General features: G+C 36.7%; 1 protein-coding gene across 1 annotated transcript in view; it reads right to left on the bottom strand.

Annotated features, from left to right (window-relative positions):
- Hao1 (hydroxyacid oxidase 1) overlaps positions 1-15,274 on the bottom strand; it is a 51,695-nt gene extending 36,421 nt beyond the window's left edge. The window contains exons 1-2 of the mRNA XM_027921885.3: positions 15,138-15,274; positions 8,044-8,195 (exon numbers count right to left, since the gene is read on the bottom strand). Of these exons, the coding sequence (XP_027777686.2) occupies positions 8,044-8,195; positions 15,138-15,274 (289 nt within the window). The remainder of the gene's footprint in view (positions 1-8,043; positions 8,196-15,137) is intronic.
- Positions 15,275-22,663: the final 7,389 nt, after the last annotated feature.

Raw genomic sequence — 22,663 nt, 5'->3', positions numbered from 1 at the left:
CTTTGGGGCTCAAAAAGAAAGTGTTTAGATTTAATGGTTTTATGATCCATCAAATCCTGTGTAGTAGCCTCTAATTACATTCAGGGGCAGGAATTTCTTTTTAAACTTTTTTTTTTTTTTTGACAGCTTAATACGAATTTGCTAATATGCTGAGCATTCCTGGAACGCATTAGGTGGATTTTAATTTTCCTCTATATGAGGTCCCAGTGCTCCCTCATGTGGCATTTGTCTATATAACAAGTCAGAAGCCCAAGGATGAATTAATATTTAATCTTCTTAAAATTTCTTTTTCATTACCCATGTTTAAAAGCAGGGGGAAAGGAGGAGCTTATATAACCGTGGAAGGTGAAGTAAAATTTTATTTACAGCCATTGTTCGCAAACCCAGACGATTCCCTTATTTATGTTCATAAAGCATCAAGTGACAGAGAAAGCATTGTATTAATTGGTTCTCTGAGAAATCAGAGATGCTCTACTTATCTTGCAAGATTGAAATTTAGCCTAATGATACTATCTATTGTATATACTGCTGGCACTTACATTTAATATTGCTATTTTCTTAAATATGTTAAATACTTTTAGAATGGATTCTATGCCCTTCCCTAAAGAAAATAATGAACAAAACTTTATAATTAAAAATTTTTTAAATAATCTACCAGAGCCTCAAATGGATGTGCCATTATTGATAGCACCATTTATCAGATTCAAAAATGTTACAATAATTGACAATTATTAAAATGCTAATTAAATAATCTGTAGAAACATCTTTCATGCATAGCACAGCATGTGAGAAATTCCAGTCAATGTTTTGTAGTGATTTTCTTCCTTCAACAGAGATCCAGGAATTTTAATTTTAATTTTTTGATATTTTAAGACCTTTACATATGCTCCCAAATTTTATGGAAAGCTCGTATTTTCTGTAATTTTCATTTTCTATGGCTTGCTCCATCTTCTCAAAGTCAAAAGGATAAAATTATAAAAACATAATATGTTTTCAATTAATATTCCAAGATTACAGCATAGCGTTTGCCTTAGGCTACAGTTCATGACATCTGAAATATCAGTAACTGACCAGGATATTATAGACACAGCTCCTAAGAGAATGATATAACCTTGAGAAAGGTAATTAACCTCCCCAAGCCTCAGTTTCCATATCCACAGGGGTTGAAGAATAATCAAGGGAAGATTTTTCAGGAAGATAGAGAAAATGAGGAAAATACAGGGAAGAATCCCACAAATATAGATGGGCCATCAGTGGAGTCGAGGGAAGTAATAGAGGGGGAGAAATGGAAGAATAAAAAGGGAGGGACTGAGGATTGAATTGAACGAACTGTACTGTGTACATATGTAAATACACTGCGGTGAATTTTGCCTTTATTTAAAGTGCCAATTTTAAAAATTATAAATAGATATATAAAATAAATATTAAAAAATTATAAATAAACAATAAGAAGAGGATGGGAAACAGGGGGAAGGAGGAGGGGAGAGAAAAAGGAAGCACTAGGGACTAAAGTGAAACAACTTGTGCTCCATACTTGTATGATTATGTTAAAGTAGACCCCAATGTTATGTATAACTATGATGCACTAATAAAAATATTTTCTAAAAAAAAATAATAATAATGAAATTTTATTGGGAAAAGGGGAGGGAGGAGTGGGGAAGGGGGCATGGGGCAGGAAAGATGGTGGAATGAGATGGACATCATTAACCTAGGTACATGTATGACTGCACATATGATATGACGCTACATCATGTACAACCAGAGAAATAGAAAGTTGTTCTGCAATTGTGCACAATGAATCAAAATGCATTCTGCTGTCATATATACCTAATTAAAATAAGTTAATTAATAAATAATTAAAAATACAAAAAAAATAATGCTCTTACACTTTGGACTCACATATTTTTAACGTGGTAATAAGAAACAAATGAGATTACAAACTCAAATTGCCAGGCACACATTAATTTCTCAACAAATGTTGACTTTGATCATTTTGCATAAGATTCTGAAGTATTACTTTCAGAATTTGCAACATTTATTAAATGTGTTTTTGTGTTTTCAGCAAGATCCAAAGATAAATATGTATCCACTTTCTCTGCTCTATCTCAGGTATATAGTATAAGAAAGAAATCAAGCACATACAAATACTCCCCATTTGAACTCTCCACATTTGGCATAAAATGTGGTAGAAGAGGTAGGATTTCAGGAAAATAAGGAAGGGCAGGTCTGTACTTTGTACAGAGTATTCAGTGAATGTTTAAGTGGGATAAAACCATTTATTTATTTACTAAAAAAATTTGTAAAAAAAAAAAAAAATCCCCCATTTCTGTTAGGAATTTTCAGGTTTTATTTTTGTAGTTTTCTTATTGAAGAGTTTTTTGTTGCTGTTTGTTTGCTTTGTTTTCTTTTCATCTTAGCAGCAATTTAAAAAAAAAATTTTTTTTCTCCTAAGATCCAACATGAAACACAAGTACCTGTATGTTTGGTGATACAACTAAGGTCTCTAAGATCCTGGAAACCACCCTAGCACCACTTTCTTGGCTTAAGCCCCTCATTTTATCAGTGAAGAAACCTAATCCTACAGAGTGAAAATGACCTGCCACAAGAAGCAAAACCAGTTAGTGGCAGATTTTCACATAAATCAGATGTCCCAGCTGAGCAGCCCAGGAGACAGTTGTAGCCCACAGAAGTATTTGCTTTGGCCCACATATTTTTTTCCTCAAATAGTGTTTTAGAGCATTTTGATTTATTTGCCAACATATAAAAACCAGGAGATTGTACATAAAATCAAGATTTCTGACTTCTCTTAAAATATTTGAAGATTTGGCAACCCCTCATCCTCACTCCTTGGGGGAAAAGTCAGTGAGCCCTAAGATGTGGCTGCCCTCTTTGGGATACAAATACAATCTCAGCAAGGATTGGATGGAACTTGTGATCTCAGGTTTACTACTTTCTCCACCACTTGTGCGGTTGTTTTCTTAATTCCTTCCCTCTTCAGACATTAACTTTACAAGCTTAACCCTTAAAGGCCTTTTTTGAGGCCCCCTTTATAAAGCTTAAGACAAAAATATTTTTTAGCTGAGAAAAAGGAATTTTCATTCCCACCAAGGTTAAAATGGAGAGGACTTTCTGAAAGTGGGTTTTTACATGTGAAAGAGAAATATTTGGAGGGCTTTGGATTTGGAAGAAGGACAAATAAAAAGTATGCCCCATTTCTGTAAGCACTTACTTCAAGAATCCTCACAAGAATCCCTGAAAGTTCTTATTTGTATAGGTTTGCCACATTTAGTAAATATTAGGTTAAAAAAGTGACTTGTTCTTTATCTAAAATTCTCATGTAACTTGTCCCTGTATTTTGTCTGGCCACCTTATATTCATTGCCATTTTATATTTTTAAAAAAGTGTAGCTCTGCTGGTAATTCTGAAGCATAAAACAGCAATCATACTAGGGTTATAAGGTGAGAGGAAAGGCCAAAGTTTCCTTAAAGTTAGATTCTGCGAAAATGTCTGAAGAACCCATTGGGAATTGAAGACTACATTGCCATGGCAACATTCAGAACTTTCTGGAGGCACATACTAATTACTCAGGCCAGATCATTCCCTATAGATTCAAATGGCCTTCACTCTCACTATGGTGATGGGGACACTTTCTCAAGAGACAGATTGCTAACTACCCTCTGTCCTCTCAACTTGGTACCTACTTCTCTTCCTTGCAAGGGGCTACATCCCTGAAATCTGGAAAATTTAGGGGCCAGATAACTAGGAGGGTGACAGAAAAAATCTTTTCATAATAACATCCGTAGATTTCACAATATTCCCAAGGATTGCGATTACTAGAAAAGATTTCCATTTTCTTTTGGGGGATGATGGAGTAAATCAAATTAGAAGCTTCATAATTGCATGATGATTTTCTGAGTTTCAGAAAAAAAAGTAATCTTTACCAAGTATGAATGTTCTTATACTCTTACTTAAAATTTTCCCATGGCTGCATATAGCCCTCAGTTAACTATCATCCTGGTATTTATTCCTCTGGAAGCCAACGATGACAGGATGATTGAGTGCAAGTTGTTCCAGGTAGGGATGATCCCAAGGTGATCACTGGAGGATGGAGGGAGTGAGAGACAGATATAGGAAGGTAGCCAACCAGGAAGACAAGGCTGATGGGCAGGAAACTTTGGTGGACAACTAGGGATCAATTCCATTGGGTGACAGTATTAGTAAATGCTTCAGTTACTCTGAACAAAGAGAATTGAGCTATTTATCCACCAGTTACTATACACCACACATTCATTCATTTACTCCCAACTTAGCCATTCATGGGCTCCTGCTGCCAGAGAAAATGCCAGGCAAAAAGTTGCAGATTCAGGAAAAAAAGGAAGAACAACGATGAAATATATCTGGGGCATCAACAGAATCTGCTCCAGGGACACATCCCTCCCTTCCAAATAACCCATCATTCTACAACCAAAACACTGTGACCAAGAATTCCACTTGACTACAAGCCAATAACCACTGGTTTGGGGGGTTAATCTGAATGTTAAACAGACCAAGAACCCATTGATGAAAGCCTTAAAAATTCTGAAGTTCTCCAGGGAGGTTTCTCTCACAAGTCTGGAATATAATCTTTCTGAAACTCAAGAAGTCTGGAATAAACCTCAAGGGAGGTTGATCTTATAAATCTGGTTACTCTTGAGAGCAGTGTAACCATTCATTGACATCACCAAATCCTCTATGACCTCAATGTCACTACATTCCCTTCATTCTGTATTTTCCACTTTTTCCAAATGTCTATTATATATTTTGTTATCCTGGGAGAACTACTTTGCATGCATCTAAAGTTATAAGTTAATTACTTCCACAGGATTGTGATTGGCAAATAAATGGATTTCTTCTCTTGACACTTCAGAAGATTTTTCCAGACATTCAAGGCCAGGAGGAACTCCAATTCTGGAGACAGAATAGCTGGATCTGAATCTTACCTCTAACCCTTATTATCCATGTAATCCCGAGCAAGTTACTCATCTGGTGTGTAACTTGGTTTCTCTTGCGTAAAATGGATTTAACAATATGGCTTGATTCTCCAGGCTGTTTTGAAAATTCAATCCTTTAATAATTGTAGTGGCCTTCATAGTGATTTATAAGTGTCCGCTAAATAACTCTAAAAGGATTAGACTCTAATGAGCATTTAATATCCTCTCACAGTTTAGTGCTCAGGAAAATAATGTTAGATAAAATAGTCCTACCTAGGGGTTGTGGTTGTAGCTCTGTGGTAGAGCGCTTGCCTAGCATCTGTGAGTCAATGAGTCTGATACTCAGCAGCATAAATAAATAAATAAATAAATGTCCATCATATATATATATATACACACACACACTTGTTTTATTGTATATATGTATATATTAGTTATATATGATATATTTAAATATATATAACTAATATATATATATATATATATATATATATATTTTTTTTTTTTTTTTTTTTTTTTTTTTTTAAATCCTGACTAGGCTCTGAAGTCATTCATAGTTTCTAAATAGCTTACTTTTCTTCTTTACTGACACCCTATATTCACCAAGAATAAGGAACACTAACCTTGGCACCATTAAAAGTGACCTTACTAACTAAGAAACCTGCTTTCTCTGTAATTATAGCCATTTGGCCAAAATGAGACACTGACACCTGTCAAACATCAAGTAAAGGTATAAAAAGGTATAAAAGCAACTTGTTAGCTCTGGGATGTCTTACCCACTGCTTGTTAATGTCTATACTTCATTCCCTTCATTTGCATTCTCTTTATCGTTTTCCTTTTTTCTCCCCTCTTTTAAATCTAACTTGTGTTGAATTCTTCTTAAGAAATCATCCAAAGAGCAGTTTATAACTACGGACCAAGAGTCAGAAGAACAAAAAGTCAGGAATAATCTCATCACTCACGCATAAACCTTTGTAAACTCTGATAGGCATCCTCATCTTTAAATATATACTTTTAAAAATATTAAATAATAGCGATTTTCTATGTCATTATACTCTATATCATTTTTTTAAAATTTCATTACATTTCAATGCATCCTAGTTTTTGCAACTTATGTCCAGTGATTGAGACATTTTTCCAACTTTTTGCTTATTAAATATATAATAGATGTGCTAGAGATTACACTCTTGCCAAGCGTGTATGAAGCCCTGAGTTAGAACCCCAGCACTGCAAAAAAATAAAAATTAAAAAAAATAAATTAAATTAAGAATAAGAAAAATAACAGATGGCAAGGTCCTTGCAGAAGTGTTTTTCCTCAAAGTACTACTTTCTTGGAATTCCTAGAAAATAATGTGTAGCATCACATGGAATTTACATTTTTAGTGCTTTTTACTATGCCAAAATACTTTTAATGCCTAAACATTTTTAGAAAGATTATTCCACCATACACTGTTCCTCATCAGCTTTTTAAAATGCACAGTTTACTCCTAACCTCAGCTTACTGTATGATCTGAAAATAACAATTTGATATTTAGAAAATGAGAAATATTGTTATGATTAACATTCCTTTGCCTATCAGTGAAATTAAATATTTTCCATCCATTTATTGGTGGTTTTAATGTTTCCATTTGTTAATTTCCTACTTATATATTTATTTCCACTTATATATATTTTTTGTACCTTTTGGGTGATATGTTATTTTCTTTTTCAAATATATGGGCTTTTTACAGAGAAGGGACATTAACCCATTGCTATCACATTTTATCACTTTTTTTCAGTTTGCCATTTTCTTTAAATTTTTATAAAAATTTTAGAGCAACAATGTTTTAGTTCTGTATGTTTGTTTGCTTTTCTTTACTGGTTGATTCCTATGGCATCTTATCCCAACTTTAAATAGACATATACCCATTTAGTATTTAGTAACCAGTTTTTCCTTCTCCTTGCCTAATTTTCAGGATTCCCATAAATCAATGCCAGGAATCCCAAGGCCACTTACCTGCATGTGGTCTAGGATTAGAAAGAAAGAAGGAATGAAAGAAAGAAAGAGAGAGAGAGAGGGAGGGAGGGAGGGAGGGAGAGAGAGAGAGAGAGAGAGAGAGAAAAGGAAAGAAAAGAAACGAAACAAACAAAAATAAGTGCCAGCCTCAGTTGCCTAAGTCTGCCCAAAACCCAGAAGAATTCATTCTGACATCCCTGGTAGAATTTTGTGGCAAACATTTCAAAGAGGAAAATGAATCCACAAGATCCTTAATTTTTAGAACTAAAATGCCTTAAAATAGTATTTGGTTCATGCTCATTTGGCCTTCATTTCCAGTTCTACTGAGCATCAAAAGATGTCAAGTAAAATTTATTACCAATTTTTATAGGAATTTTTAAAGCAGAAATTACAGTGATATATGCATAGCCTTTTAAATGCTAATCATTGCTAAGGAACTAGGAAGTTCAAAAATTAGGCACAATAGGAGATTTCTTTACATCATATTTGATTTTCTCTTTGCTGTCTCTTAAGGCAGTTGAAAATGTTCTACTGGGAAAATAACGCATCCATAAAAAAGAATCTTAATCCAAAATCATAGAAGAAAACACAAGCAATCTGATTGCTTCTGTTCTTTTCAGTGTGAAATCACTTTGGCTTGGAGAAAGTAGATCTTTGAAATAGGGTAGCTACCTAGTTGAATCCCACTTCTGCCCCTACATAGCTGTGGCCTTGGAAGAGCCATTTCTCAGACCTTCATTTTTTGAGATGTTGATATTAACACCCGTAACTAACATTTATTGAGCCACTAATCTATGCCAAGAACTTAATATGTGTGAACTTATATTCACAGTAATCCAATGAGGCAGGTATGAATTTTATCTTCATTTTATAGCTGAGGAACCCAAGGTGTAGAGCAGTATGTTGCCCAAAGAGATACAACTAGAAAATAGAAGAGCAGGATATATAGCATTTTGATGATAGAACCAACAAGCTTAATTTTTCTGAGTGCAGGGAAGTGTTTGCTTGATGCATCATAGAAGAGAATTGCTAATCATTTTTCTTCTTCTGTCCCTGTGCTAAGGACATACTTCCTACCTCTCACAGTTGCAAGTTCCCCATCCACATGAGCCATGCGCTGCATGGCAGTAGCCCCAGCACATATTGGCATGCTGACCCGCTGTCCTAAAACAGAAGTTGACAAATCGATTTCAGCAACATTCTGGAGCATCCTTGGATATAGCTTCCATCTACAATTAAAAAAGATAAATAACTTTAGAACTTGAAAATATAACCAATGATTTGACATGGCATTTTATTCAGAAAGAAAAAAAAATATTAGATTTTTTTTTTTTTTTTTTTTTTGCATCAAGCAGATGATATCACAAAGCTAAAAGACAAGAAGCAATTTTAATTGTTAGGGCAGAAAGTTAGTAATAAGATGATAAGGAATATGATGCAATGTGTACATGTATTGAACAATACATGGCACCCCTTAGCATGTAAAACTTTAATTTTTATGTATGTATCAATCAAAATTCAAACATACAAAAAAGATGACAATGAATTTCCCAAGCTATTTATTTATTTATTTATTATTTCTTACTAGCAATTTTTAATTAAAGTATAAATAGCATACAGTAGAACTTACCAACACTTTTGTACATGTTTGTAGATTGTGAAAAACGTATATAGTGGCATAACTGCTAAGAAAATGAAGAGCCTTAATAGCTCAGTTACTCCTAAATTTCCCCATGCCCGCCACCTTTCCTGAATATGCAAAGCGCATTTAATCCATCTTCAAGAGTTCCCAAAGTATTAACTGTTTCAGTGTTGCCCAAAAGTCCAAGTCCAGAGTCTCATGTTAGATTTAAGACAAATTCTTTACTGTTAGTGTGAGCCACTGTAAAAAGCAAAAGCAAGTTATATATATATCCAATATATAGTGCCACGAGTAAACATTCTCATTACAAAAGGAAGGAATAGATGCATGTAATGAAGGAATGGGTCTCAAATCCAGCCAGGCAAACAAGTCCTGCATGTGTATAGACACTTGGTAGTGAAATGTGATAACCAAAAGACTTGTGTAATTCCATCCCTGTGGCCTTGTTGGTTACCATCCAATTGGTCTCTCTCTTAGGCAAGCTGTCTGCAGTCAGCAGCTTCCCTTGGCAGGTGTTCTGTTTAATTGGCATCTCTGAATCCCAGGGGTCTTTATTGCAACTTTGACTTCATTCTGCTAACTTCATGCATTGTCTTCTCAAAGATGCCTGCAAGGATTCCAACCCTGCTACACTTTGCCTGGCCTCCCAGACCTTTTAAATCTAAGTAGAATCTTCCATGACCCCCTAACTCCAGCATCCTGCATTCCTGCAGAACCAGCACCAATGAGATATCAACATCTGCTGCCAGCTCCAACAGTACATGGGACTCCTTGGATCAGAGCCGCACCAGCTTCTGAAAGCCTGGGCAGCTGAGTGCAGTGAAATCAATCCTGGGCAAAGAGATTTCCAGATTCCCCCCATTGGCAGAGTTCCACCAAGGAGTCTTCTCAAAGGAGTTTTCATTTTTACACCCTTGAACCGGCCATGAGTGTGATCTTGCTGATTCCTCTCAAATCTCAAAGCATCTTTCCTATTCTTTCTGTGCAAAGTACTTAACTTCACTTTATTGGTGTAATCTCTTCAGCAACCACATCTTCTTTGGCCCCAGTTTTATTTGTGTTTTTCTGTCCAAACCACAAATTTTTAAAACTTATTTTCTTCTGCATTCTGCTTCTGATTCTCACAGTAAACCTGTGAAAATAATTTAGAGGAAGAAAGATTTATTTGGGGCTCATGGTTTCAGAAGTTCAGGCTATGGTCAACTGATCCCATTGCTTTGGACCTGAGGTGAGACAGAACATCATGGAGCATAACACAGAGAAGCTTCTCAGCTCATGGCAGCTGGGAGGCAAAGAGACAAAGCCCCACTTGCTTTTACAGTAAAACACTCCCCATCTCAATCCTCTGACAACCATAAATGTGTTTTTTGTTGTTGGGTTGCTTTTTTGTTTGTTTGTTTGTTTGTTTGGTTGGTTGGTTGGTTTTTGTTTTTTGTTTTCAAAGTTTTGCTTTGCAAGAATATCCTAGAGTCTTTAATAATATTCTTTTTCCTTTGAATATAATGCATTTGAAATCTGTCCATATTGTTGCATTTATCAATAGTTGGTGCCTTTTGATTAATGACTAACACTCCACCATACAGGGGTATCACAGTTTGTTTCTCCATTCCCAAACTAAGGGACATTTGAAATGTTTTCAGTTTGAAGTGATTATACATAAAGTCACTATAAACATTGACCTACAGGTTTTTGAGAAAACATAGTTTTTATTTCACTTCCCTCTGGTCATTTTGAAGATGGACAGAGGCCCAGAAGGTAGATTAGAGTTGAAGAAGATATATTACATCACTTTCTTTTCTTTTTTCTGTAATGCATAGTAGCTGCAATTGCTTTTTAAATTATAATTTGCTTTCTTCAGCATGGTTGAGCTGAATGCTGTACTCATTGATATGTGATAATGAGGAAGGATAACCCTTTTTAGATGAGTTGAACATTTTCCTTGAAAATGTTAGTTAACTGAAACCAGAATTTTGGGCTTAAACAGTTTTTGACTCCTGAAAATTATCTTACATGATTTTTTTTTCTGTGATTCTTCCATGTTGGAGTAAAAATTTCCAAAAACAAAACAAACAAAAATTCACTAGTAAAATTTACAGATGCAACAGTTCTCTTTCCTCCAAGCAAAATGTACATCTCTAACTCATTTGGGTTCATTATTTTCCTCATTAATGAACAACTAAAGCTGAAGAAAATTCAGTCTTATTACTAATGGGTATTGGTCTAATGAATTGCTTGCACAGACACACATCTATACCTAACCAACACTTAACTCACACTTCCTTTCCTAGAGAGATTGAAGTTTTTTTTTTTTTTCAGTAAATATGGTGAAGTGTGATGTAGTAATGGAGTAATTGAGAAAAAAAGTTCTCATTTGAAGCCGACTTCAATTGAGAAATTCTGCCTTAATATTGCTTGTGAACTAGCTAAGGGTCTGTAATCTAACCCGTCCATTATAAAGTAAAACATCCCAGTTCTTAAAAAGCACTATAAAGTAGTTTCACTGTGTGATTTCTATGCTATTCCTTTGAACATCATAATTGTCATTATTTATGTCACACCGCACGCTCTGCTGCTGGAAGTCTTTTCTTCTCCACTGACCTTCACAGCATGATTCTTTGATCTCCGTGTTGAAGGGAGAGAGGCAAAAGCCTTGAAGGGAGCTTTTATTACCAACCATGTGTGTTCTTAGAATGAGAGAAAAAGATTTTAATAGCAGCCATTGGCATGCCAGCTAGGAAGGCACTAATATTGACTCAGGGCTGGGGAAACAATGAAAGCCTTTATGGAGAGGATACACAAAGCTGCAGGGTATGGGCGAAGGGTGTGTGTGTGTGTATGTGTGTGTGTGTGTGTGTGTGTGTGTGTCAAAGGGGAATTTTTCAATGTCTTATTCCTATTTGAAAAGCAAGGCTCTCTCCAGACAGCAGCTTTACACTTCTCCACCTGGTGGCGCAGTCACCTTAATAACTGTGCTGCTGTTGCTGCTTTCACCACAAATGCTATTTTCTGTGCTGAGGATGTTACAGTGAATCATCAGCCAATGAACGAAATCCAATTCTGGGCAAAATCAGATAAAGCCAATGGAGCGGGAAAATGTTCATCCTCTAAGAGTCATCCACGTTTGGACATTTTCCAAAGTTCAAGGACACTGAGTTTGCCAGATGTTTCCCATATCTTTCCAAACCCTACCCAGCCCACCTCGAATGAAACTGACTGTCCCAGGAATCATGCAAAAATGATGCTCTCATGGGGCCTCAGCTTTGGAAAGTCTTTAAAGATGCATCAAATGGTTGAACCAACTGAAGAATAAGACTTTTTTCAAAGGATAGAAAATAAGATGCCATTAACAGGACTTTTAGCCCAACGAGGCCCTCAAATTTAACTTATCAAAAAATCAACACAGGCACACACTCTCCAAGAGGTGACTGCTCTTGGAAGACATCCCAGCTTTAAAGCCTTGTGCTTATTGATCACACCTACCAAGCACAATGAATGACTGTTGCCTAAGTCCTTCAAACACTGTCACCTTGCATTACAATTTCCTTACCTTAATATTTTACTTTGAGACAGAATGCAAAAAGTGCCTTAACCACCTCTGGTGGCTATTAGTTAATAGAGATATTGTGATGAACACTAAAATGCTACTGGTGAGTTTATATGGCTTCTGGAATATCAAAGTAAGAACATCATCACTTTTATTCTTCAGTGATTAACAGAAAAAAAGCACACAGTTGTCAGTGTCGTTAGGTGACGTAGTGTGAGAGGGAGGAGCTTCTATTTTTGAAACCAGAGGGCCTCTAAGTACCCAAATTATAGAATGATTTTCTATCAATAATTATTTCAGAAAAAGCCACAAAATATGTGCAGATCATGCTTTAGGAGACTGCTTTGAGAGCATGTAGATGAGAAAAAAAATATACCGTTCCTTCTCAAATTAACCCTAATCAGATCAGGTCACACAAAATGCAGCAAGCTGACATTCACTCTGTTCTTATCATATTTATATTTGCAATAGGAAATTTCGTTCTTCTGAGTGGTTCCATTTATTCTTCATTATGTTTTTTTGTTGTTGTTGATTGATTGTTTGTTTTTGTTGTTTGTTTTTGGTTACAGTAATACTAAAGCCCCGAGTCTTAATCATAAATGTCTCCAAGCGATAGCTGGGTCACATGAAAGGTCCCAGTCCCCAAAACTCCAAAATGTGGTTTTCAGATCTGAGTACAGATAAACACTGTTACTTTAAATGACTCTTTGTTGTCCTTGTGGTAGGAGGAGACCATTTCACAAATGTCTTTGAAATACCCTGACCTTAGGTTACAACGGGTTATCTGAGGTTTAGGTGTTGCACCCTTTATTTGAATCAGAGTCAAAAAAAAAAATTTCAGGGTGATTCCTTTCATGTTATCAACCCAAAGCCACCAAAACCCTGGCAGAAAATCTTTTAGTTCCATGTGACAGCTAGATAATACAAGACAAAGAATCAAGGGTCACCCAGCAAGTCGCACAGCAAAAGAGGAATTGAGATGTGAAATCGGTAACCACGAGTATGTGTTGCAATACAGTCTCAAGTGCTCAATAACAAAAGAGTATCAGCTGTCTTCCAAAGTTGATAATGTCTTTTTTTTTTCTTTAAGGATGAACAAAAATGAATTGTCAAGATTCATGGAAACGGTGGCATTGCAAACTCTTTCCCATTACCTGCCACCCTTCCCTAAATTTCTCAGGGCACACATAGGAAGGTAATAATCTCTGGAGTGCCACATGATTCAAAATAAGCCACAGGATGGTTTTCCAGTTCATAACTTGAAGTGCCTAAGTCTTCTGGTCTCACAAAGTTCTCGAATCTCGAGGGTTGCAGCACCCTTTGGCTCTTTTCTCTGAAGGCTTCTCTGAGCCAACTGTTTGGAGTCCATTTAATATTAATTCAATCCTCCAGAATTATGGGAACCCAAAGTCAATATGCATTCATGGGATTTAAGCTCCTGTGGATGGAATTTGCTCTGGCTCACTGCTCTGCCCTCAGCTGGTAGTACAGAACCTAGCCCCTAGAGGCTGCTATAAGCAGAAGTTAACTCATTGGTAAGCATTGGGGGAGGGGCCAAGGAGTGTGGAAAGGGGTATAGAAATGGCCTGGGTGATCACCAGCACCAATGCTGAGACACCAGCTCCCTGCGTCTATCAAGGGCCTGAAATTCCCTTGGTAGTAATGGCCCATTTGGTTTAAGGTGTTGTTTTCAGACCACTCACAGAAGAACCATGTCATCTATTGAATAGAATTGACATGGGGGCAGTTGACGTGACAAGATGTCCAAGAAGGGACATCTTCCAGAAGCAGAAAATTTTGATGGGTCCAACATAGAAAGCAATGATTAGAAAAGATTAGATTATGCAGAAATGTAAGCCCCTCCACTCTTAGGCTATCATGAATTCTCCAGAATTTTCTAGTTCAAATGGGAGAAAACCTGAATCAAGGGTTGCAAGGACTGGGATAGGTCCCACCCTTTATTCCACGGCCAACCTGGGGCATCATGACCTGTGGGTCAATCAGCACTGCCTGCAGGAGATCAGCTGGGTTAGAATGATTTTATTTGTCCTAATTTACATATAGCAAAGTGATTTTGAGTGATTTCACTCTAGATTCAAGAATTCAAAAAGAAGCAGACTCTCCCTCCCTGGATATTTTCTGTCTCTTTTCCTTTAATTTATCACCATAATGAGCACTTACACTATTCATTGCCTTTAGTAAGGACTGTAATGGAAGATGGATGGAACTAACAGTGTATTGCAGCCTCCCCTCCCCTCCTCCAGAAAATAAACCATTTCTGTATCTGCTGAGAGAAAAACACTCCTTTAAAGATATCTTGTTTCTTGTTTTTATTACAAACAGAAAACATAAACCATGACACTCACCATCTTGTATCTTGAAATATGAAAGTCAAGGGAAAACTAATTTGGGAAGAGAAATGAAGCTTTTTGCAGGAGAGATGAAACAGCGAAGTTGAAAGATGAATGTAACGTAGACAAATTGAAATCTAAAGTGGAAGTTAAAAACAACAGTAATCAAAATGAATGATAACACAGGAAGCCAGCAGGATGGGAATATCTGAGGCAGTAATCCTATCTGGTTCAACCAGATAAGACGGTTATCTTGCAGTTAGTGTTATTTCCTACCTCATGAACATGAGCACTCACTGTCACTCTCACAGAAAAATAAATAAATAAAATTTTAAAAAACAAGGCATCAAAATTTATGACTAATGTTATGTGTGGTTAAATTAACTCCATCATACTTTCAAGTGTAGACAGAGGGGTAGCTTTTACAGTCAATTGTTCAAGATTCTCAGCCTTGGAATATTTTAAACAATCCAAGAACTCAAGATTCTTCACATCCCCCCAGAAAGTTCCCCTCTCTATTAAACGCATATCTAGACAAATAATTCCACACCACCAGCACAAACCTGCATCTTGTTTTGATGCTATATCTTAGTGTAATATTAAAGCACAATTTTACATTAAAAAATTTTCTTACCTGGAGAATGCTGTAATATTATCAGCCAAGGTCTCCTGATCATTTGCCCCAGATCTATAATAGTCATATATAGACTTTTGAAGCACTGATTTAGCATGTTGTTCATAATCATCAATACAAACTAGCCGGGAGAACATTTTCCTAGCTTATTTCGACCTTGGTTGTTACTGGTTTTTGGTTGTTTATTTTTTGAGTATTGCCTTCTACACCCTGACAATTCCATTATTTGTCAATTATTAATAGACTTTTGTCAAAGTTCATATTTAGTTCTCTGTTGCTTACATCAAGTAAGCAAACATTATATGCTTAGACTTTGAAATTTAATTTGCAAAGGTTATCCACCAAAGAACACCTAAGCCACAAGAAGTTGTGATTGGGGAGGCAGAAGGAGGCAATGAAGTGTCTATCACATTGAAAAAGCAGAGAAATGAATAAAAAAATAAGGACTTAGTATTTATGTGAAATCACTTTTGGTTTAGTTGTGCCTATGGCTGATTCTTCTACGTTACCTGCCTTTGGTCTTTGCTTTGTTCCCAGAACAGGCCCACTCATTTTCCTTCCACATTTGGATCATGTACATATTATATGAAAATGAAATACACTTCTACCAAATATGAAATTTAGCTATAAACCTTTGGCTTTAACACGGAACATTATGGCCACATTCACAACTAATTCTTAAAAAAAATATTTGGAAGGGATATAGGGAAGTGTCATCCCAAAGGACAATGTGATCTCAACCTAAAATTTCACCCAATTACAGAATATGTGATGAAGGTTTGGATCAGCAAGATGTGATTAAGAAAGCAATTCCTTTAACATCATGCCTGTGTTTCAATCTAGGAGCCTTTACTTTGAGTTGTTCCCATCTCTTCAACAGCTGAACTCCAACTGCTTACAACAGTATGAGAATTTTCTTCTAAATTTGGAGCCTGCTTTTCCATCCACATGACTGAAATGCTTAGTGTTATGAAATCAATATCTCATGGAACAGCCTTCAATCATGAACTTATGGGAGATGGTGCATAAATACCATCTCAAATACCTCACTCCTCTAGTGGGATCATTCCTCTGTTCTGATTCTATGACACAGGCTGCAGTTACCCACAGTGAGTTGCTTGAAAATCCAGCGGTAGTGAGTGCTTTCCTTCCAGTCTCACTGCCCTACCCCTTATCAATGCTCTGTCCACCTCCCAAACAAAACCCTTTTATTTGAATGCTTGTCTCACAGTCTTCTTTTGGTGAAACCCAAACTAAGACAAGGATAAATATTAACAACTATTTTGAGGGTTGACTGTCATGAGTGAAGGGCATATCATTATTGAAACACTTAGCATGTGTGAGATATGTAATAGATATTCCCTGCTCTTATTGTTTAGATAGAGTTTGTAAGTATTTTTTTAAAGAGTTTTGCTTAATACCAATTATGTTAAAACAAATCCTTAGCATGCAAGAGAATGAAAAAAGAGATTCTTGGGCTTTTATGACATCATTGCTGTTCTGCAAGTCCATTGGTTCCTGAGTATTTTCTTGTTACATTTGCAATTAGTTCAATTTATTTTCTATGCCCTCAAGAATAATGCCTTCCTGAAGTAATATGGATTTTTATATCTGGATCTATTGAACAATTGTCTTAACTTGTACTTTATGAAATTCCATAGAGTAAATAGGATAGGACGTAGAATCATAGGGTCACACACTGGGTGAGGGTCTTCTAAGTATTTTGTAGTGCGAAAAGCATCCAAGGTGAAAAGAATTACTAGGATTTGGTATGTAATCTGTAATACAGTTTTGACCTACCTGTGGCCACAGAGCAGAAAGAGTCCAGTCAACTATCATGTAAAACTCCTGCTCTGTGCATCACCAAACAGAGAAGAGGCAGGATGTGGACCAAATTCACTTGTACAACTAACAAAGCAACTAGAAACCAAAGATGCTGGTTCGATAGCAGTTCATTGGACAAAGTGGGAATGAAATAAGCACCAAAACTATAAGCATATCTAGGCCTTTCCCAGCTTTAAGGAAAAACATAATTTTTAAATTGATTTTTTTAAAAATAAATGACAGTGGAATGCATTATAATTCTTATTACACATATACAGCACAATTTTTCATACCTCTGGTTGTGTATAAAGTATGTTGACACCAATTCATGTCTTCATTCATATACTTTGGATAATGATATCTATCACATTCCACCATTCTTGCTAATCCCTTGCCTCCTCCCTTTCCCTCCCACCCCTCTGCCCTATCTAGAATTCATCTGTTCCTCCCATGCTCCCCCCCACCCCACTATGAGTCAGCCTCCTTGTATCAGAGAAAACATTCGGCATTTGTGAAAAACATAATTTTAAAAAGGAAATGAGTTTTGATTTAATCAAACACGTTTTGTTTGAATTATTTATTATTTAGTTAGGATTGACGTTAATTATACCTATGTTGATTCTAAAGTTTACAAATGCTTACTTAGTGATAAATAAAATGAGATACAAAAATTGCTATTAAAGGGCTCAATTCCCAGCACAAAAAAAGGAAATAAAACATTTTTAATTTAAAATTGCTACTGGGGCCAGGCACCGTGGCACACACCTGTAATCCCACCAGTTCAGGAGGCTGAGACAGGAGAATTGCAAATTCAAGGCCAGCTTCGGAAACTTGGCAAGGCCTTAAGCAATTTAGTGAAACACTGCCTCAAAACTAAAAATTGGAAAAAAAGAGCTGGGGATGTAGCCCAGTGGTTAAGTGCCCCTAGGTTCAATTCCTGGTACCTAATAATAATATTAATAATATAAAACAAAAATAAGAATGTAAAAAACCTGTTGATAAGATAAACAAGTTCCAAATAATTTATTTTGACAATTAATAAAGCCATCATGAAAGCTGATTCAAGGAATCTCAATTGCTATTGAGTATAGATTCAAAATTTGCAAACTAACCATAATCTTTTATTTACATATTCCATCACTACCAATTATTAAAAGTTAATGTTAGCTGTTATTGAAAGTTGCATCTTGCAACTAATATCATTGGGATGAACAGGCAGTTTGGTGTTCTATGGTAAAACTTCAGCAGGCCATGTCCTGGTACTACTGAGGAAGAGAAATAAGGGCCAGCATTTCTCAAAATGATTGGCCTCCCAAGAAGACTGATAGGAACAGGCAGTCTCAGGCACTAGCCTGAAGGAGAAATTATGGCCATTGGTGTGGCAAGAATCATCAGATGATGCTGACATGTAATACTGTTTGAGAGCCAGAATTTGGGCAAAAATGGGGAACCAAGAAGTATATTGAAAGAGGCTTGAATTTAAAAAGAACGAACAAGCCCCCCACTCTTCTTCTATAGGAGGGCATCTCATCAGTTTATTTGGAATAACATCTTAGTAGATGGAAATGCAATCCTCACACTGCTTCACTCATCTCTCAGTGGAAGGACAAAATGAAGTAGTTGGTGTTTAAAACAGATCTTGTTAATTTGTGATGATTACGTTCCGGAAATATCTCACATTCTTTTAGAGACAATGCAATCTTGTAAACCTCCTCTGGAGGCTCGGTGAAGTGAGATGCTTAAGCAGGACCCAGGGGACAGCAATCTCATGTCTTGTTCAGGCTGCTAAGGGCTGCATGTGTCACAATTGTTCCCTCCTCCACTCCCTAATTTGAGAATCAGATAGTAAATTATGCACATGACATCTTCTTAGTTCAGGTTCACCCCCTTTCACAGTGGCCAAAAGACTAGGGTTTTGTTTGTTTGTTTGTTTTCCTGCACTGGACTGAGTAGAATCTCTACTTCCAACCTTCCTTAGCATCCTAATAAAATCTTAGGCAGAATAATGTCCCAACATCTCCACAACTGTGGGATGGTTTCCAAGCCACAGGGCTCTCTTGCAGAACTCTCACCTGATGCTTAAACTCTTAAAGCAAAACTCTTAAAAGAAAAACTGAAGCATGAGCTCTGAGGAATCACCGAGATCTCTCTATCTTTGTCAGGGCACTCATTGTCACTTAACAGGCAGTTTAGACTGTTGCTTGAAGATGTCTTGTTTCCAGCTTTTATCCTTTTACAAAGCTTCTTGTCTTAAATGAGAGAGGTTTGGTGGAATCTTAGTCATTTCCACCATCCTACACACTGGAAAAGGCTAAGTTTTACAATTACCCAGCACCACTGACAGGCAGGCATGGGGTACCCTGGATGGCTGGAGAGAGTGCCTCTGACCCGTAGGTGGACCATTTTGTTGTGGTTTAATGTATATTTCCCTGTTGATTTACAATTTTGATCATCTTTTTACTGACCTTTTATTTTCATTGACCTTTTATTTTCCCACTTTAGTGAAATCTTTGGCCATTTTTTAAAATAGAATTCTGGTTGTTATTGATTAGTAGGTTTTCTTTATATATTTTGGCCATAGGTCCTTTGTGGTTATGCCCGGGTAAATTACACTTTTACTAAGCTCTTGACTTGCCTTTACACACTAATAATGTCAGTGTCAGCCTCAAATCTGCATGATTGTGAGCTTGTGGTTAGAACTTCTGTTTTCTTTCTCTTTATTTTGGCCTCCCTTTTCCCCTTCCTCATTCCCTCCCTTCCTTTCTTCCTCTTTCCTTCATCATTTTTGGTGGTGTGGGAGATACTGGAGACTGAACTCAGGGGCACTCAATCACTGAGCCACATTCCCAGCCCTATTTTGCATTTTATTTAGAGACAGGGTCTCACTGAGTTGCTTAGCATCTCGCTGTTTCTGAGGCTGGTTTTGAACTCGCGATCCTCCTGCCTCAGCCTCCAGAGCTGCTGGGATGACAGGTGAGCACCCAGCTTTGTCCTCATCTTTGACTTTTTTTGTCTTCTTTTACTTTTTCCCTTTCTTCTTCCTCCTCCTGATTCTCCTTTTATTAATTCTCTCTTTAACTTTCCTTTCTCTCCCTTTCTCCAATCAGAGCCCAGTCCTAGACAGGTAACTTACTTTCAGCTAGTTGAATTTTCTTTTTCTGGTTTATACTCTATAAGCATTGTCCTTTGAGGTCCTGGCTCTGAGCTGGGATTAAAGGGTATGAGAGTACTTACAGACTTCTGGGAAAGGTTCCCTCTTTTATTCTCTGCAACAATATGACTTGGCAAGCAGTCCCCTGGGGTGGATGAAGGCTGATAGGAGGGGTGCAGAGGGTTGACTTGTGTTTCCACTACTGTGAGTTAACAACCCTCTGAGTATTGGTTTATAAAGTGATAAATAGGATTTGCCTGCAGTTCCTCCAAGGTCCAAGAGGCCATTAAAAACAGAGCCCCAATACCATATTGGGTTCAGCACATGTTCCTGAGGTAAAGGTGGCTTCAAGATGCTATTCTGTGGGCTCTTGCTCTCACAGATTTTGATCTGTTTAGTCCTTATTACTTTAAAGGGATTGATGCCTTTAGAAATGTGTTTGTTATATTTAAAGTAACTTTCCATTATGTTCAGCAGAGTGGTTGAATTGGAAGAGTTGAAATCCCTTTATTAGCATGAAAATAAGCAACCAATCATTTGACTACTAACTAGTGCTCACGAATTAGCAGGTTTTTTGTTTGTTTGTTTGTTTGTTTTTATTATCCCACATACAGTATTTCCCATGGACCATCCCTTAAAGCAAGATCTTCCAGAACTCTATTTCCTGGGGGTGCCCTTCAGCATCTCATCTTTGTACAGCATTCTCCATAGCATGCTACTTAAAAGAGGCTCAGCAGATGGGGAACTTTCTGCTTTTTGTCACTTATCAGCTTGTTATTGCTTTTAGTATTTTTACTGATTTGTTGTATTTTTTGGCTCCTTGAGAATACCCCTTACTTTGTCATTCCAGTTACACCCTGTAAAGTATGCTTATAACATTTTATCTCACATCTGTAGTTTTGTGAAAGACGTTTTAGTTAAGTGAGTCCATGTATCTCTAATGATGACTCTTTAAATATAAGCCTTCTCTGATACAGAAATGTAAATGCTTTATATAGTCAAACATATCATAGCATTACTGATGAGCTTTTTAGTCTCATTTTTTAAAGCTCCCAGAGGCCTTAAAGGCATTCTCCCATGTTTTCTTTCATCTGGAACTGATCTTTGTGAACTGGGGTAGTTGCCATTTTGCTTTGGTAAGTTAAGTGGACCAAATGTATGACTCAGGAAATGTATCAGCTCCTCCCTTTCAAGGCACGGTAGTGAGACCAAATATTCTGGTTCCCTTGTGGACAGGGCCAAGCTGGTTTGAGTTCTCGGCAACGATTTGTCAGTGTATGGGACTTTCAAATTGGGGTTGGAGCACAGGATCCTCAATGCAACGCCTTTCCTAGATGTGTTTTCCTTGGCAGAGTAGCCAACTCTATCCTAATGCTTGCCACAGTATCAGCCTGGGTAATGTCAACCCCAGGCATCACATTGTGTGATCTCAAGTTATATCATTGTCACTATAAGTAACATGACAATATGTACATATATATGCATATATATGTTGCTCTAAGTTACATAATATATGTCAATGTTTTATATATGTATATACATGCACACATATACACACATACATACTCACATACATACATACATAATTCCTAAGGTAGGAATTAATTTAGTTTTCAAAGCAAATAACCAGTGTCTCACCATCACTTGCTGGATAACCCATCCTTCCCCACTCATTTAATAATAATATTCATTAAAACACAATTGTTCACACTCTATGACCAATAAAACCTAAACCTCTCCTTTTAGTTTACAAAAGACTAACATTATGAGGATATTTCTTGCATAGATATAAAGATATTTGCAAGGTGAATAATGAAAGCAGAAGGGTTATAGATGCTAGACATTATGGGGTTTGTAAGCAGTGAATGGGAAGGTAAATGAACAGTCTCCTAAGGAAGCTATTCTAAAAACACAAGTGTAGTTGGGACCAGTGAGCAAGAGGGGAAAGAGCAATAATGAAAGGTCACACTCTCTGATTTTGGAGATTAGGATTCAGAATCAAAATGACCTTCAATGGTACAATTTTATTTAAATTGTAGTCTTCTGCTTGGAGGAAAAGCCCTCCATATTTAAAAAAAAGACAATTTCTTTAGGTTAATCACTTGATTCTAGGGAAGAATCCACAAGACAGGGAAGATAGCTCTGCTGAAAGGCCGTAGTAAAAGGGAATCACTGTGCTTGGATGCACATCCCAGAACAGATGTGCCTTTAGGGTCAGGCACGGTGTTCCATTAGGTTTTTTTTAACTAGTACCTGACCAGTTTTGGAGTGTAATGGATGCCTATTAATAGCATGTTTTTTTGTTTGTTTGTTTGTTTGTTTTTTGTTTTGGTAAACTATTGCTGATCACCAAAGGCTAAATTTAAAAGGCTATTTCAAATGAAAATTTTCTTTTAGCATATTTGAAAACCAGAAAATTGTTAAGAATGACTCTTATGAAAGTTTTCAAAATAATATTTTTATGTCAAATGTGTTCAGGAACCAGGCTATTTTTTTCAAAGCAAATGGACTTGAGAAAAGGATCCTTCCCCTCTTCTTGTTGATAGACATA

Source organism: Marmota flaviventris, chromosome 2 (assembly GCF_047511675.1).
Source record: "Marmota flaviventris isolate mMarFla1 chromosome 2, mMarFla1.hap1, whole genome shotgun sequence".
Taxonomy (NCBI): domain Eukaryota; kingdom Metazoa; phylum Chordata; class Mammalia; order Rodentia; family Sciuridae; genus Marmota; species Marmota flaviventris.
The sequence above is the reverse complement of the archived record's forward strand: the minus strand, read 5'-3'. Positions and strand labels throughout refer to the sequence as shown.